At 37.7% G+C, this 15,107-nt stretch overlaps 1 protein-coding gene across 1 annotated transcript in view; it reads left to right on the top strand.

Moving 5' to 3' along the window:
• The window catches only part of LOC141421633 (neurotrypsin-like), a 60,918-nt gene that overhangs the window by 24,578 nt on the left and 21,233 nt on the right, over positions 1-15,107 (top strand). Inside the window, exon 2 of the mRNA XM_074068484.1 lies at positions 3,037-3,187. Within this exon, the coding sequence (XP_073924585.1) occupies positions 3,162-3,187 (26 nt within the window). The 5' untranslated portion in view covers positions 3,037-3,161. The remainder of the gene's footprint in view (positions 1-3,036; positions 3,188-15,107) is intronic.

Raw genomic sequence — 15,107 nt, 5'->3', positions numbered from 1 at the left:
CAAAAAACCAAAAAACTTCCAAGTTTATATGCAATGCAATTTCAGTCTTAATAATTTGGATGTCCGTCTCAATCTCCAGTCCTGGAGTTGGTGCCTCAGATGTTGTTCTGTAGTTGTCTCATCAAAGGGGATGCATAAAGTAGAACAAAACTACACTCACACACACACAGAAGAAAAAAAAAAAAGCCCCACCAAGTGTCCCCAGTTCAAATGCAATACAGTTTCAGTAAGTTTTTCGGCTTGCAGGTGTAATTCGGTTGTTCTCTCATCAAAGGTAGGGAGAAAAAGAAAAAAAAAGCGTCTGGAGGCAGTTCTGAGAGTGGTATCTGCAACTGTGCCTTGCCTGCCTGCTGCTCTCAGCCTGTAGCTGGCGGCGTTATTTATGCAGATCTCTGGGGTGAGCTTAGCACTCACCTGGTCCCACAGGCTTTGTTTGCTCAGAGTTCTCCTGTGCGGGGGAGGGGGGCCTCTGCTACAGGCTTTTCCCTTTCCAAGCACTGGGAAAGGCGACATTGCCCCGCGTTGTCAGGCCTGCGTGTTTATTTACAGTTCACGTGGGAAGTGGGTCTTCCCTCCTCTCACAAGCGTCCCCGCTCCTGGTTGCTGGCGCGCCCCGCTCCCGCCAGAGCCTCTCCGGCCCGCCCGGCTCCTTTATTTACAGTCCCGGGAAGGATTCCCTTCCCCCAATCTTCAGCGCTCAGGGCGCCCCACCCTCTTTCCAGCGTGTCTTAACTGTTCTTATTGCTTAGTACTCAGTTTCTCTTTTTTTCCCGGGTGGAGGTCAGTCTGTCCAGGGGGCTATGCTGCTCTGGCCCAGGCTTGTCTGTGGGGGAACCGCGGTACCGCGAAGCTCACCTGGTCCGCGTCTTCCCAAGCCGTATGGGCGCCGGCCACTGGCGGCCCGGGGGCCTCCTCGGTTCTCCGTTTAACGTGAAGTGGAGATTCTCTGCGCCGGCTGGAGGTGTGGAGGAGTCAAAGTTATGCCTTTTCTCGGTGATTATGCCTGCAAAGTGTGTCTCCAGCGTCTCTCCAAGATTTCACTATAGGAGGGTCGCTTTCTGCTTCCTACCTCTAGCCGCCATCTTGGAATCCCTCCTGTTCATTTTTACCATATTACATCCTTTAGTCCAGCAAAATCAGGCTGCCTTATTGTTTCCCAAACATGTTCAACTTTTGCTTCTTTTTTTTTTTTTTTTTTTTTTTGGTAGCACTGGGGTTTGAGCTCAGGGGCTCATGTTTTCTATGCAGGCTTTCTACTGTTTGAACCACTCCACCGACCCTTTTTTGTGTTGGGTATTTTTGAGATAGGGTCTTGCGAACTATTTGTCTGGGCAGAGATCCTTCTGATCTCTGCCTGCCAAATAGCTAGGATTATAGGCGTGGGACACCAGTACCCAGATTGGTTCTATTCTTTTGTTCAAACTATTCATTTTGCTGGAACACACTTCCTCCTCTCTGACTTCCAAAATCCCCCTGTCCATCTTTTTCCAAGGGATTCCCTAATGACCTCCAACTACTATAAGCTCCTTTGTTTCTAAACTACAGCAGTTTTTTGTTTGTTTGTTTTGTTTTGTTTTGATAGTCTCCTATCTTTACTCATTTAATCCACATCCTTAGGCAATAAACTTCTTGAGGACAGGCTCTGTCTAGTACACCTAGAGTGACCTAGGGGTGTTCATTGCAACACCTTATATCTGAAGATGGTTAACATCTGTTTGTTAACCTGAATTGAATACATAGACCTTGTGTATTATTTTTCCTTGTTTGAGGTATCCTTGTAGGTTTTTAGCATCACTTGCCAAATCAGCTAGTCAACAAATACTTATTACATGCCTTCTGTATACTAGGTGCCTGAAATACAAAGGTAAGAAGGATAGGCAGTATTTTTGTCTATTCTAGCCAAGAGGGATAATTTCATGCAAATAATGAGTGACAGTTTTAGATAAAGTAAATACTATGAGGAAGACAGAATTAGGCAATATGGTGGGAAGTGTCTTAGGAAGTTCAGATTTAGCTAAGGCAATCAGGTCAGGCCTACTGAGAAGAGACCTTTCAAAGTTAAGCACCACATGCGGAGAAGGCAACTGTGTCAGCATCTGTGGGACTTTATTTCAAGCAGAAGCGCAGCAAGAACAGGACTCTGAGGTGAGAACCAATGTGAAGAATTGTGGGGACAGAAGGCTGAGGATGTTGTAGTCCAGCATGGAGACAGAGAAGTTTGGGGACTGACAAGGGCTGGATCAGGCCACTGCAGACAATGGGAGTGTAGCCATCACTGGTGGTTCTTTAACAGAGGAAATGAATTTGAACTGATTCATGCCCAAAAGAATTTTCAATATTGTATTTCGGAAATCCAGGCCATAATATCCACCAACTTGTTGTAATGACTTCAATGGTAATTTTGTCTTGGTTTCTACAAATATAAAAATAATTCTGTACTGTAAATAGCTAGGTTATAGACACAAGTACCATTCTTAATAATTACATATTTGGTTCTTGGGCACTGATGGTTCATGCCTATAATCCTAGCAACTTGGGAGACTAGATTGGAAGGATCTTGGGTCGAGGCCAACTTGGACAAATAGTTCCTGAGACCCCATTTCCAAAATAACCAGAGAAAAATGGACTGGACGTGTGGCTTAAGTGGTAGAGCACCTGTGTTATACTTGCAAAGCCTTGAATTTAAAACCCAGTCCTACCAAATAGGTATATAAATAAATAATATGTTGGTAATGCCCAAGTTGCTTTAAATAAAATAAAAAATCAATGCCTGTACTACACCACTGTAAAACATTAATCATGTTTCCAGTAATCTGCAGTTTTTTGTGAATCTTTTCTAGTTTCTGAGGTTGTTGTAGAAAAGTGAATTTAGCCTATTTCCTCTGAAGGGCTTTTTGTATGAAAATAATTTGATTTGCAGTACCGTAATACATATTAGATATACATGTGTATGTTCATACAACTTGTTTGGCTTAATAAATATTAGGGGTTGATGCAAAACCAGGTTTAGCCTGTTTTAAATTTCCCACTGCACAGGTCCAGCATTGCCTGTCATTCGCCTTGCTGGTGGGAGCAGCTGGTGTGGAGATCGAGTGGAGCTGTACCATGCTGGCCAGTGGGGGACCATCTGTGACGACCAATGGGATGATGCAGATACAGAAATGATCTGCAGGCAGCTGGGCCTCAGGTTTGTTTTTACTGCTCTTATTTTGTTTAAGTTTTGAATCTATTTTTTTCCATACCCAAAGGCAGGTGCTGTTTGTTTAAGTTGCACATTTCCTTGAACATGTAGAAAAAAACTACCTTTTGATCTTTGTACTGTAGGCTGCAGGCTACCAGAAGAGAACTATGTAAGTTTACCCGACCTGTGTCTGAAGAAGAGTGATTTTATGTCACTAAGAAGCTTTTACTACTTTTTATATTGTTCCCAGGTAATGATCAGCACTGTGAATCTCATCAACTTAATCTGTTAGCTTATAACTGAAGCTTAACTCCTGTTCCCCAAATAATGCCTCAACTTTTGAACTTGCTTCCTTATTTGTTAGGTGCATGCTTAAAACAGAGGATGTTTTACTAATGTATGCAGCAAGTAATTTCCATGTAGGGAGTGGAAATGAAAGCTATGCAACAAAGAGAGCAGTGTGAAAATCAGCATCCCATGTGGTCTCAGTAGTGACTATTGGACTGCTGTTATAACTTCATATTTCCTAATCCCTTCCTTTTGTGATGCTGAACACTGGCATAGCAAGACTAAAAGTTAATCTAAAATTATATTAAGGGTCTTTTAAAAGCTACTATTTTAGCTTCAAATTTAAAAAATACTCCATTTAGTCCTTTGTGGGAGGCCCCTTGCAATGAGAGCTTCCCTATGCACATATCATTTTGTCCAAATAACCTTTTTCCTGACCCCTGAGTGTTGATCCATTCATCAGTTGTAGGTAGGGCACCTAGGCTGCTTCATAGTTTGAATAATGCTGCAGTAAACATGGGTGTGCAAGTGTCTTTATTGTATCCTGACTTGCATTCTTTCAGATATATGCTTAGGAGTGGTATTGCTGAATCATGTGGTAGTTCTAATTTTAGTTTTTTAAGGAACCTCATACTGTTTTCTATAGTGGTTGTACTAATTTACATTCTAACAACAGTGCATAAGGATTCCTTTTTACCCTCACCAGCATTTATTGTTGTTTGTGTTCTTGGTGGTTGCTGTTCCAACAGGAGTGAGGGGGAATCTTAATGTGATTTTATTTGCATTTCCTTTATGGCCAGGGATGTTGAGCAGTTCCTCATGTGTTTTTTGGCCATTTGTACTTTCTTTGAAAAATTTCTGTTCAGTTCATTTGCCCACTTCTTCATTGATTCATTGATTCATTAGGAGTTTAGTTTTTTGAGCTCTTCATAAATGCTTGGTTATTAATCACTTGTCAGACATATAGCTGGCAAAGACTTTCTCCCATTCTGTGGGCTGTCTCTTCAGTCTGTGCCTGTTTTCTTTGCTGGACAGAAGGCTTTTAGTTTCAGGTAGTCCATTTGTCATTCTTTCTCTTAGTTGCTGAGCCATTTGGCATTCCATTTAGGAAGTTATTGCCTATGCCTATATATCGCAGTGTGTTCCTACTCTTTCCTGGACTAGGTTCAAAATTTTAGGCCTTAAATTAAGGTCCTTGATCCACTTTGGTTTGATATTTGTACAGGATGAAAGATATGAATCTAGTTTTAGTCTTCCACGTGCCAATATCCAGTTTTCTCAGCAACATTCATTAAAGAGGTTGTTTTTTCTCTATTGTACATTTTGTGCACTTTTGTCAAAAATCAGGTGGCTGTTGCTACATGGATTTATGTTTGTTTATGTCCTCTTTGAGGTCATTTAGCTGTTTCTATGCCTCTTGAGCTTTTTATCCATATTCTCTTGGAATTTATTGCCTTGTTTTCGTGTTGTCTTTAAACTCATTAAACATTCTTATCATCATTCTTTTGAACTCTGAATTTGAGTTTTCATCTCCTTCACTATCCACCAGATTCTCTATTGGGTTGTTGTTGACCTTTTGAAGAGTCATATTCCCCTGCCTTTTTAAATTTCTCATTCTGATATTTTGAGATTTGCTCATGTGTTGTCAATTAGTCAGTTGAGAGTTTTAGTTGCCTGATATCTTTCCCTTGACTTTATTTCTATGTTCTGGCTGGATTGGTTGTTTGCTATGTTTTGTATGGTTTTTGTTCACCGACCTGAATGGTTGTAGGCACCACTCTCTGGTATGGAAGGGACTCAGATCAGTGGGAATCTGGCTGGTGCTGAGGATGGCAGGCAGCAATTGTTTGCTTTCTCTGCAGTCTGGAATTTCCCAGGCTCTTATAGGGCTCACAACCCTGTGTGTTGATTTTTAGGATCTTTCATGGTTTCTGAATTGGAGGTTACTCTGGTAAGAAAAAAGGAACAACTGCTCTTTCCAGTAGTTTTCTTGGAGGCACAGCAAGTTACTGGTGGCTCCTGTTCACCTAGGGTAGATTTGCACTTTAAAAGGCTTATTCAAAGGATGGTCATTGTAGATGTGGTCTTCCTATATATTGGCAACCTCTTATTTAGCAAGCTACTCAGACCACCTCCTCTTGCTGCCATGAACCTAACATTATCTTTCAGGCTTATGAGAGTGTGGTGTTCTGGGGTCTCTCAGCAATTTGCCATCTTGGCCTCTTCTTGGTCTTCATTCTTTCAAGAATGCTTTTATCAAAGTTTTCATGTACTGGTATTGGAGTCAGCATGGCATAAAGTTGTGGACATGGGTTGAACTTACAACGACCTCGATCCAGTCCTTGTTTTGGAGTTAAAAAAATAATAAAAATAATAAAGACATCTCTATTAACAGCTTTCTCATCTATAGCATATTTCCTAATTTATAGGGTTTAGTTAGCACACACAGTATGTATACTATATATGTTGGCTGTCAAGTTCAGTCAGTCTAATTAGGAACAGTTTATTTAAAAGATGTTATTAAACATTCAAAGTATACTGAACATTTGGTGTTGAGATCATCAAACACCACTCCTCTATTCAGCACTTTTATTAGTTAGCTGCATGATTTTTATATTTTAAAAACACTCTAATGTGTATGTCTATATTCACTGAGTTATCAATTATGTGTCTTCAGTGGTTGCTAATTGATTTTCATGTTAGTTACTAAGAAACCTATGTCTTTGCCAAAAATATTAAGAATTTCAAGAATACAGTAATAACTTGTTAATATTACCAGTTTCAGGAAGGATTATTCTAAGTTTAAACTGTAAGCCATTTTTTTATTAATATATTTCTGTGGAGAAAAAGCAAGCTTTTGTTGTTTAGAAGATTATATATAAAATTTAAATGATGCATTGAGTATTAATTACATTTGCAGTTACCCAAGTGATTCTAAAAATTCATGTTGCAATATAAAGTTCTTTCATGAGAGATGAAGATTTTTTCACTTGTATAGGTGACTCTTAAAGACTATGTTGACAATACTTCATTGCACAGAGAGAAGATAGAGATAAATCATAAGAAAGACTATTAATGTTGAACATACAGCTGGGTTAAATGAGGTGTTAGTGTCTTTTTAAAGTATTAGTTCATTGCTGTCTTTCTGTAAGGGGATTTATGTTTGGAAAACTAATTATAAGGACTCATTAATCATGATGTAGTTTTCCTCTAGGAATTCAACAAAGCAAGTAAGACCATATAAAATGTACTAGTCAGCTTTCTGTAGCAAGATACCTGAGATAGTCAACTTAAAGAGGAAAGATTTATTTTGGCTTACAGTTTTAGAGGTTTCAGTCCATGGTCAGTTGGCCTTTTTGCTTTTAGGCCTGTGGTGAGGCAAAGCATCATGGCAGGGAGAGCATGGTGGAGCAACTGGCCTGCCTCATGGCTGGGACATGAGGAGAAAAAAGAAGAGGAAGATATCAGGTTCCTCAGTCCCCTTTTGAGAGGTTCCAATGACCTAAGACCTCCCACTCAGACATATCTCTTTTATTGTTTATGTGTTTAAATTTTCTTGGCAGTATTGGGATGTGACCTCAAGGCTTTGTGTTTGCCAGACAGGCACTCTACCACTTTAGTCACACACTCAGTCCTAGGACATACTTTTTAATTGTTTCACCACCTCCTAATAGTGCCACAGGCGGGGGACCAAGCATTTAACACAAGTAGTTGGGGGACTCTTTTCCAAACCATAACAACAAAGAAGCATATATTCTTTACAAGCCTTTGTATCAGCTAATAATCCAGAGGTTTGTTTTCAATATAAGCATTCTGATGCTCTGAGGTGACATTATTCATTTATCTTTCTTTAACTTGATTTATAGTTCTTTCGTAAATTTGCATTAAAGCAATGTTCTACAATATCTCTTCTTATATAATTTGCTTTGCTTATTTATAGGCTAAGTAACTTCAGATGAAATAGTTTTTTAATGGAACATGGCTGATAGCAGTCAGCATAATTGCTGCTTGTCTCAATTTATGATTTATTCTTAAGCATGTTTCTTACTGTGTTGAATTCCCTGAGGAAAACTACATCATGCCTTCCTGGAGTGGTGGTTAAAATTTCTTTGTGAGATGCTCTCTTTGTTGACCCTCATCTTTTAATGGTGTCTGTATATTGTGGTAGGACAAGCTTTCTAAGTGCAAAAGAAGTTATTGTACTTAAGATTCATACATTTGATTAACCCAGAACTTGAAGAAAGATGAGGAGAAGTAAAGGAGGCAGCCAGATGTTAGAAAATTAGATAACTAGAAAATGCATATGCAGCCAGTGAAGCTTCAGGTGGAGACATTTTAAAGTTCCTTGTGCATACTTACCATTAAAGCATTTCCCCTTTCAGAACTCTTAAAAGCATAGCCTGAAACTGTGACATCACATTTCATTGTGTTGATGTGCCATGATTTACATAGGGTTTTAAAAAAATATTAGATACTTCTTTCCCCCTTAACTGTTTTTCATTTCTTTCCTCCTTCCTTCCTCCTTCCTTCCTTCCCTCCATTCTTCTTTTCTTTCTTCCTCCCTCTCTCCCTCCTTCCCTTCCTTTTTTCTGCTATAAAGTTATATATAGAACAATAGTAAGTGATCAGAATAAAAATTCTTCTGGTATAACCTACTTAAAATTTTTTTCTATGCTCCTTTATTTCATTGTTTCTTTTATAAACTTTACAGCAAAAAACAGATGACTGTGGGATTATTGAACAAGAATTATATTTTCTTTACAGATGTGGGAGTCATAGATTAGCCCCTGAAGCCAAACTGTTAGTGGGAAGCAGAGACAAATCTTAAGTCTCTCTTAATTTAGTACTTTTTCTTTTATGTTGCATTGTTTATAAGATGGCTAAGTGTTAGTAATAAATGCAACTATAGGGCTAACAGAAACAGAAAAGTCAGAAGAGAAAGTTAATTTTAAGACGAAAATGATAATGAACATGTGTAGATAGTCCCTGTTAGACATACCTTCTGCCGTTAACTGAAAATGTCCCAAGAGGCTTTAGTACAGCAGAATGTCCATTCTGTAGTCAAACTATACCATCTAGAAGTGGTGTAAGGTTGGGCAAATTATTTGACTTGTGACCTCAGTTTTCTTATCTGTAAACTGGGGAAAATACACCATGAAGGTGTAAAGAAAATTAAATGAGGTAATACATAGAAATCTAAAAGGCCAGTGCCTGGCATGCAGTAAGCATTAGATATACATGAAGTATCATTATTGGAGATGGAAGGATTTATTGTCCAGAGGAAAATCTGGTATATTTATCATTAAAAATGAGTTTTCCTATCCATCGGTCACAGGAGTCACAAGCAGATATTTGTAGTTAAAAAGCCAGTCTTTTATAACCTGAAGAATAATGTTCTTCTTCTTTTTTTTTGTTTTTTTTAGCAACAGCTTTATTAAGAAAGAAAAGGAAAGTAGAAGAAAGAGCAGAGAACACCCATGTGGGAGGGGCTGGAGGAAAACAGTCCAAGCCCAGGAATAATGTTCTTACACAATTATCTGGACTAATTCTATTCTGAACACCTCAAAGTAGTAGGATTGAGTTGTTCTGATGGCGTTATTTATTTGGCCTTTTTCTATGGTGGGGAAGGAACAAAAGGAAAAATTTTCTATCAGTACAGTCTGATTAGGTAAATAGGCTTAAGAATGTTTTGAATAGAAATCAGACATAGAATTAATCCAGTAACTGTTGTTTTGGAAATTGTTATATATGTCAAATAGCTTTACACAGAAAAAAAAAAAAAGAAAAACTCAATGTATTATGTCAGAGCACCTCTGCTGTATAAATTTATTCTGTGGTCAGGGAGTAGGAGAGTAGGAACTTTTATCACAGATGAACTGGCAAGCTGGTATGGAAATAATTTTCATAAAGGAAGGAAAGAGAGCACAGCTTTATTGAATTCACAGAGCACTTAGTTTGATGTCCTCAGCTCTCCAGTTTTATGATGCTTTCGCCAGTACTGTAAGATTTCTTTAAAAGCAGAGTCAGTAATTTCTTTGTTTTCTCTTGAAAGCCAGCAACAGTGTACCAGGAAATCCTACTTGACTGACTGAAGGAATTTGTGTTTATGTAAATATTATCTTGTTAATTTTAATAAATTGAAAAATTAGCTAGGAAACTTAGTTTTTATGTTACATCATAGTTTCCTGATTAATTTTTTTCCTCAAGTTTATTCTATTAATTTAACCCTGATTCATTTTAATTAAACAATTTTTTGTGATCATTAAAGTGATATTGTTTCAATGAAAACATAGAAATGTATAACGAAGAAAATTAAACACAAGAGTGAGTTTTATGAGCAGATTTTACCAGGGCTAACTTTCCTCAGAGTCACTATTTAGGGTTTCTACTCTTCTATCCTGTGCTCTTCCTCAAGGAAGGAACCCTGTTCAGAAGCAATTAACCAGACCTTTTGCTTTTTCTTAGAAGCTGTGCCACACAGTCACTAAAGCATCTGAAACACCATGTAGTTCAGCTGTCTTGTCCCATCTGGAGTCATGTCTAGCCTACGGGCGATTTTAAGGGTTGCTATTTTTTTTTCTAGGGAACAAAAAGCCTTTACTTTGTTACTTTTTATCCTTCATATTGTATGAAAATGAAATTAATTGTATAAATCTCCAAAATATGTCCTAGGTAAGAATACCTTATTTTTGTTTTAATTTGACTACTAGTAAGCTGTGAATCTTATTATAAGGTCAGTGGCCACATATAATTCTTTTTTTGAATACTCTGTTCCTTTTCATAGCCCTGTTTCTTCCAAATTGATTGCTTTTAATTAATTAATAATTAATGGAGGATTTGTTTGGTAGTTGTTGTATGTTGCAGATATTTTTTCTGTTGGTTTATCTCTGATCATGATGTGCTTTGCTGTGTGATGGCTATCAATTTGTATGTGGTTAAATTTAACTTTTTAATTTGTTAGTCTTTTGTTTCCTGACTTCTGTCTAGGCTTCTGGTCTTGCTCAGGAAATCCTCTCCTGCATCCAACATTGTAGGAAGTATGTTTCTATTGTTTTAGTTCAGTGACTTTTTAGCATTCTTTTTTTCTTTCTTTCTTTCCTCCCTTCTTCTATCTTTCTGTCTGTCTCTTTCTCTATCTGTGTGGGTCTTTCTTTCCTCTTTCACTAAAAAAAAATCTGGATTTCATTTTTATTTCTTTTGTGACTTTGGGATCAAGTTTTATATTATCTCATATTGGTCCCAGGTTTTCTCATAAGACCCTATCATGGTTCAATGAATTGCCCCCACTGAAATTTTCCTTAATAGACATTTTCCTTTCCTGGTATTTATCTCAGGGCCAAGATCCAAGGAGACTGTTGATCTGCCTTTTTCTAAGTTTTCCTGTCTGGCTTCCCCATGACCTGCATCAGTCATCCTGTTACCTCCAGTCCTTCTCCTCTTGTGTTCTCCAACCCCCCGTGATTCTAAGTCAGTTTCCATTTTTGCCTTCATTAATCTTTTTCCTCTAGAGTAGTGGTTTGCAAACTCTTTCTGTTTTTTTTTTTTAACTCTTTCTTTAAAGGGCCAGATGATAGTATTTTAAGCTTTGCAACAACTCAGCTGTGCTATTTTAGCACAAAAGTAGCCTTAGACAATAACTTAGGAATGAGTGTTCCAATATAATTCTATCTTCAGACACTGAAATTTGAGTTAGGTTGGATTTTTACATGTCACAAATTGCGTTCTCATTTTAATTTTCCCTCAACTATTTATAAAATGTAAAAGTCATTCTTAGTTCACATGTAATATTTAAATAAGTGGCATTCAGGATTTTTTTTATTCATTTATTCACATGTGCATACATTGTTTGGGTCATTTCTTCCCCCTGCCACCCAACCCCCTTGCTTCCAGGCAGAACCTGTTCTGCTCTTATCTCTAATTTTGTTGAAGAGAAGACATAAGAATAATAAGAAAGACAAAGCGTTTTTGCTAGTTAAGGATAGCTATACAGAGAGATTCTTAGCATTGCTTCCATGTACAAATATGTTACAATCCAAGTTGATTCATCTCTAACTGATCTTTACACTGGTTCCTGATCCCCTTCTCATATTGACCTCTGTCACTTTAAGGTGTCTGTATTAGTTCCTCTGGAGTGGGGACATCAAATGCTTTCATGTTTTGGGTTTTCTACCTATTCTCATACCTCCAGTATGTGTTCTCCCCTTGTCATGTGACCCAAGTCCAACAACATTGGTGTATTTGCCCTAGATCTAAAGTCTGCATATGAGGGAGAACATACGATTTTTGGTCCTCTGAGCCTGGCTAACCTTGCTCAGAATGATGTTCTTCAGTTCCTTCCATTTGCTTGCGAATGATAAGACTTCATTCTTCTTCATGACTGAGTAGAATTCCATTGTGTATAAATGCCACATTTTCTTAATCCATTCATCAATAGTGGGGCATCTTCGTTGTTTCCATAACTTGGCTATTGTGAATAGTGCTGCAATAAATATGGGTGTGCAGGTGCCTTTGGAGTAGCCTGTAGCATACTTTTGGATATATTTCCAGGAGTGGGATTGCTGGATCATATGGCAGATCTATGTTTAGATTTTTAAGGAGCCTTCAAATTTTTTTCCAGAGTGGTTGCACCAGCTTGCATTCCCACCAGCAGTATGAGGGTTCCTTTTCCCCACATCCTCACCAACACCTGTGGTAGGTGGTGTTTTGATGATGGCTATTTTAACAGGGGTGAGGTGGAATCTTAGTGTGGTTTTGATCTGCATTTCCTTTATGGCTAGAGATGGTGAGCATTTTTTCCTGTGGTTTTTGGCCATTTGAATTTCTTCTTTTGAGAAAGTTCTGTTTAGTTCAGTTGCCCATTTCTTTATTGGTTCATTGATTTTGGGAGAGTTTAGTTTCTTAAGTTCGCTGTATATTCTGGTTTTCAGTCCTTTGATGTATAGCTGGCAAATATTTTCTCCTACTCTGTGGGTGGTCTCTTCAGTTTAGAGACCATTTCTTTTGTTGTGCAGAAGCCTTTTAATTTTACGTAATCCCATTTGTCCATTCTTTCTCTTCGTTACTAAGCTGCTGGGGTTCTATTGAGGAAGTCCTTGCCTATACCTGTTATTTCCAGAGTGTTTCCTGCTCCTTCCAGTACTAACTTCAGAGTTTGGGGTCTGATATTAAGGTCCTTGATCCATTTTGAGTTGATAGTAGTACAGAGTGATAAACATGGATCTAGTTTCAGTTTCTTGTAGACGGGTAACCACTTTTCCCAGCAACATTTGTTGAAGAGGCTGTCTTTTCTCCATTGTATATTTTTGGCACCATTATCAAAAATAAGGTGGATATAGTTGTGTGGATTCATATCCAGGTCCTCTACTCTGTCTGTTTTTTTATAAGTATCATACTGTTTTTATTGCTATTGCTTTGTAATGTAGTTTGAAGTTGGGTATTGTAAAACCTCCAGCATTGTTCTTTTTGCTGAGTATTTATTGCCTTGGCTATTCTTGGTCTCTCGCATTCCAAATGAACTTTAGGGTAGATTTTTCTATCTCTGTGATGAAAGTCATTGGGATTTTGATGAGAATTGCATTAAACATGTAGATTGCTTTTGATAGTATAGCCATTTTTACTATGTTGATTCTACCAGTCCATGAGCATGGGAGATCTTTCTATCTTCTGTAGTCTTCCTCGATCTCTTTCTTCAGGGGTTTGTCGTTCTCCTTGCAGAGGTCATTTGCATCCTTTGTTAAGTTTACTCTTAGGTATTTGATTTTTTTTGAGGCTACTGTAAATGGAATTGTTTCCATATATTCCTTCTCAGTTTGTTCATTGTTGGTGTATAGAAAAGCTCATAATTTTTGTAATTTGATTTTGTATCCTGCCACCTTGCTATAGCTGTTTATGGTGTCTAGGAGTTTTTTGGGTCTTTTTGGTATAGGATCATATCATCTGAAAGTAGGGATATTTTCACAGTTTCTTTACTTATTTGTATTCCTTTTATTTCTTCTTCTTGCCTAATTGCTCTGGCTAGGAATTCCAGGACTATGTTTAATAGGAGTGGGGATAGTGGGCACCCTTGTCTTATTCCTGATTTTAGGGGAAATGGTTTTAGTTTTTCACCATTAAGCATGATGTTGGCTGTAGGTTGTCATATTTAGCCTTTACAATGTTGAGGAACATTCCTTCTATTCCTAGTTTTCTTAGAGCTTTTATCATGAAGTGGTATTGGATCTTGTCAAAGGCTTTTCTGCATCTATTGAGATGATCAAGTGGTTTTTGTCTTTGCTTTTATTAATGTGCTGTATTACATTCACAGATTTGCATATGTTGAACCATCCTTGCATCCCTGGGATGAAGCCCAGTTGGTCATGGTGTATGATCTTTCTGATGTGTTGTTGGATTCGTTTTGCTATTATTTTATTGAGGATTTCTGCAACTATGTTCATTAAGGGAATTGGCCTGTAGTTCTCCTTTTTGGAGGTGTCTTTGTCTGGTTTGGGGATGAGAGTAATATTGGCTTCATAAAATGAGTTAAGTAGTGTTCCGTCCCTTTCTATTTCACGGAACAGTTTAAGGAGGGTTGGTATTAGTTCTTCTTTTAACGTTTGATAGAATTCAGCAGAGAATCCATCAGGTCCTGGACTTTTCTTTTTTGGGAGACTCTTTATTGCTGCTTCAATTTCATTTTGTGTTATAGATCTATTCAGGTGATTAATATCCCCTTGGTTCAGTTTTGGATGGTTGTAAGTATCTAGAAATCTGTCCATTTCTTTAAGATTTTCATATTTATTAGAATATAGGTTCTCAAAGAGGTCTCTGATGATTTCTTGGACTTCCATGGTGTTTGTTGTTATCTCCCCTTTTACATTTCTGATGTTACTGATTTGGATTTTTTCTCTCCTCATTTTAGTCAGATTTGCCAGGGGTCTGTTGATCTTATTTATTTTTTCGAAGAACCAGCTTTTTGTTTCATTGATTCTTTATATTTTTTTTGTTTCTATTTTATTGATTTCAGCCCTTATTTTTATTATTTCTCTACTTCTGCTTGTTTTGGGATTTGCTTGTTCTTGTTTTTCTAGGAGTTTGAGATGTAGCATTAGGTCACTGATGTGAGATCTTTCTGACCTTTTAATATATGCACTCATGGCTATTAACTTTCCTCTTAGGACTGCCTTTGCTGTGTCCCATAGGTTCTGGTAGGTAGTGTTTCATTTTCATTAACTTCCAGGAACCTTTTAATATCCTCTTTTATTTCATCAATGTGTCATTCAGCTTCCAATTGTTTGCATGTTTTTACTGTTGTTTTTGTTGTTGATTTCTAGTTTAATGCATTGTGATCAGATAGAATGCATGGTATTATTTCTATTTTCTTATACTTGCTGAGGCTTGCTTTGTGACCTAAGATATGATCTATTTTGGAGAAGGTTCCATGAGCTGCTGAGAAGAATGTATATTGTGTAGAAGTTGGATGAAATATTCTGTAGACATCAGCGAGGTCCATTTGATCTATGGTGTGATTTAGTTCTAGAATTTCTTTATTGATTTTTTGTTTGGATGACCTATCTGGTGGTGACAGGGGGGTATTAAAGTCTCCCACTACCACTGTGTTGGAGTCTATATATGTTTTTAGGTCCTTCAGAGTATGTTTGAT

Source organism: Castor canadensis, chromosome 3 (assembly GCF_047511655.1).
Source record: "Castor canadensis chromosome 3, mCasCan1.hap1v2, whole genome shotgun sequence".
Taxonomy (NCBI): domain Eukaryota; kingdom Metazoa; phylum Chordata; class Mammalia; order Rodentia; family Castoridae; genus Castor; species Castor canadensis.
The sequence above is the reverse complement of the archived record's forward strand: the minus strand, read 5'-3'. Positions and strand labels throughout refer to the sequence as shown.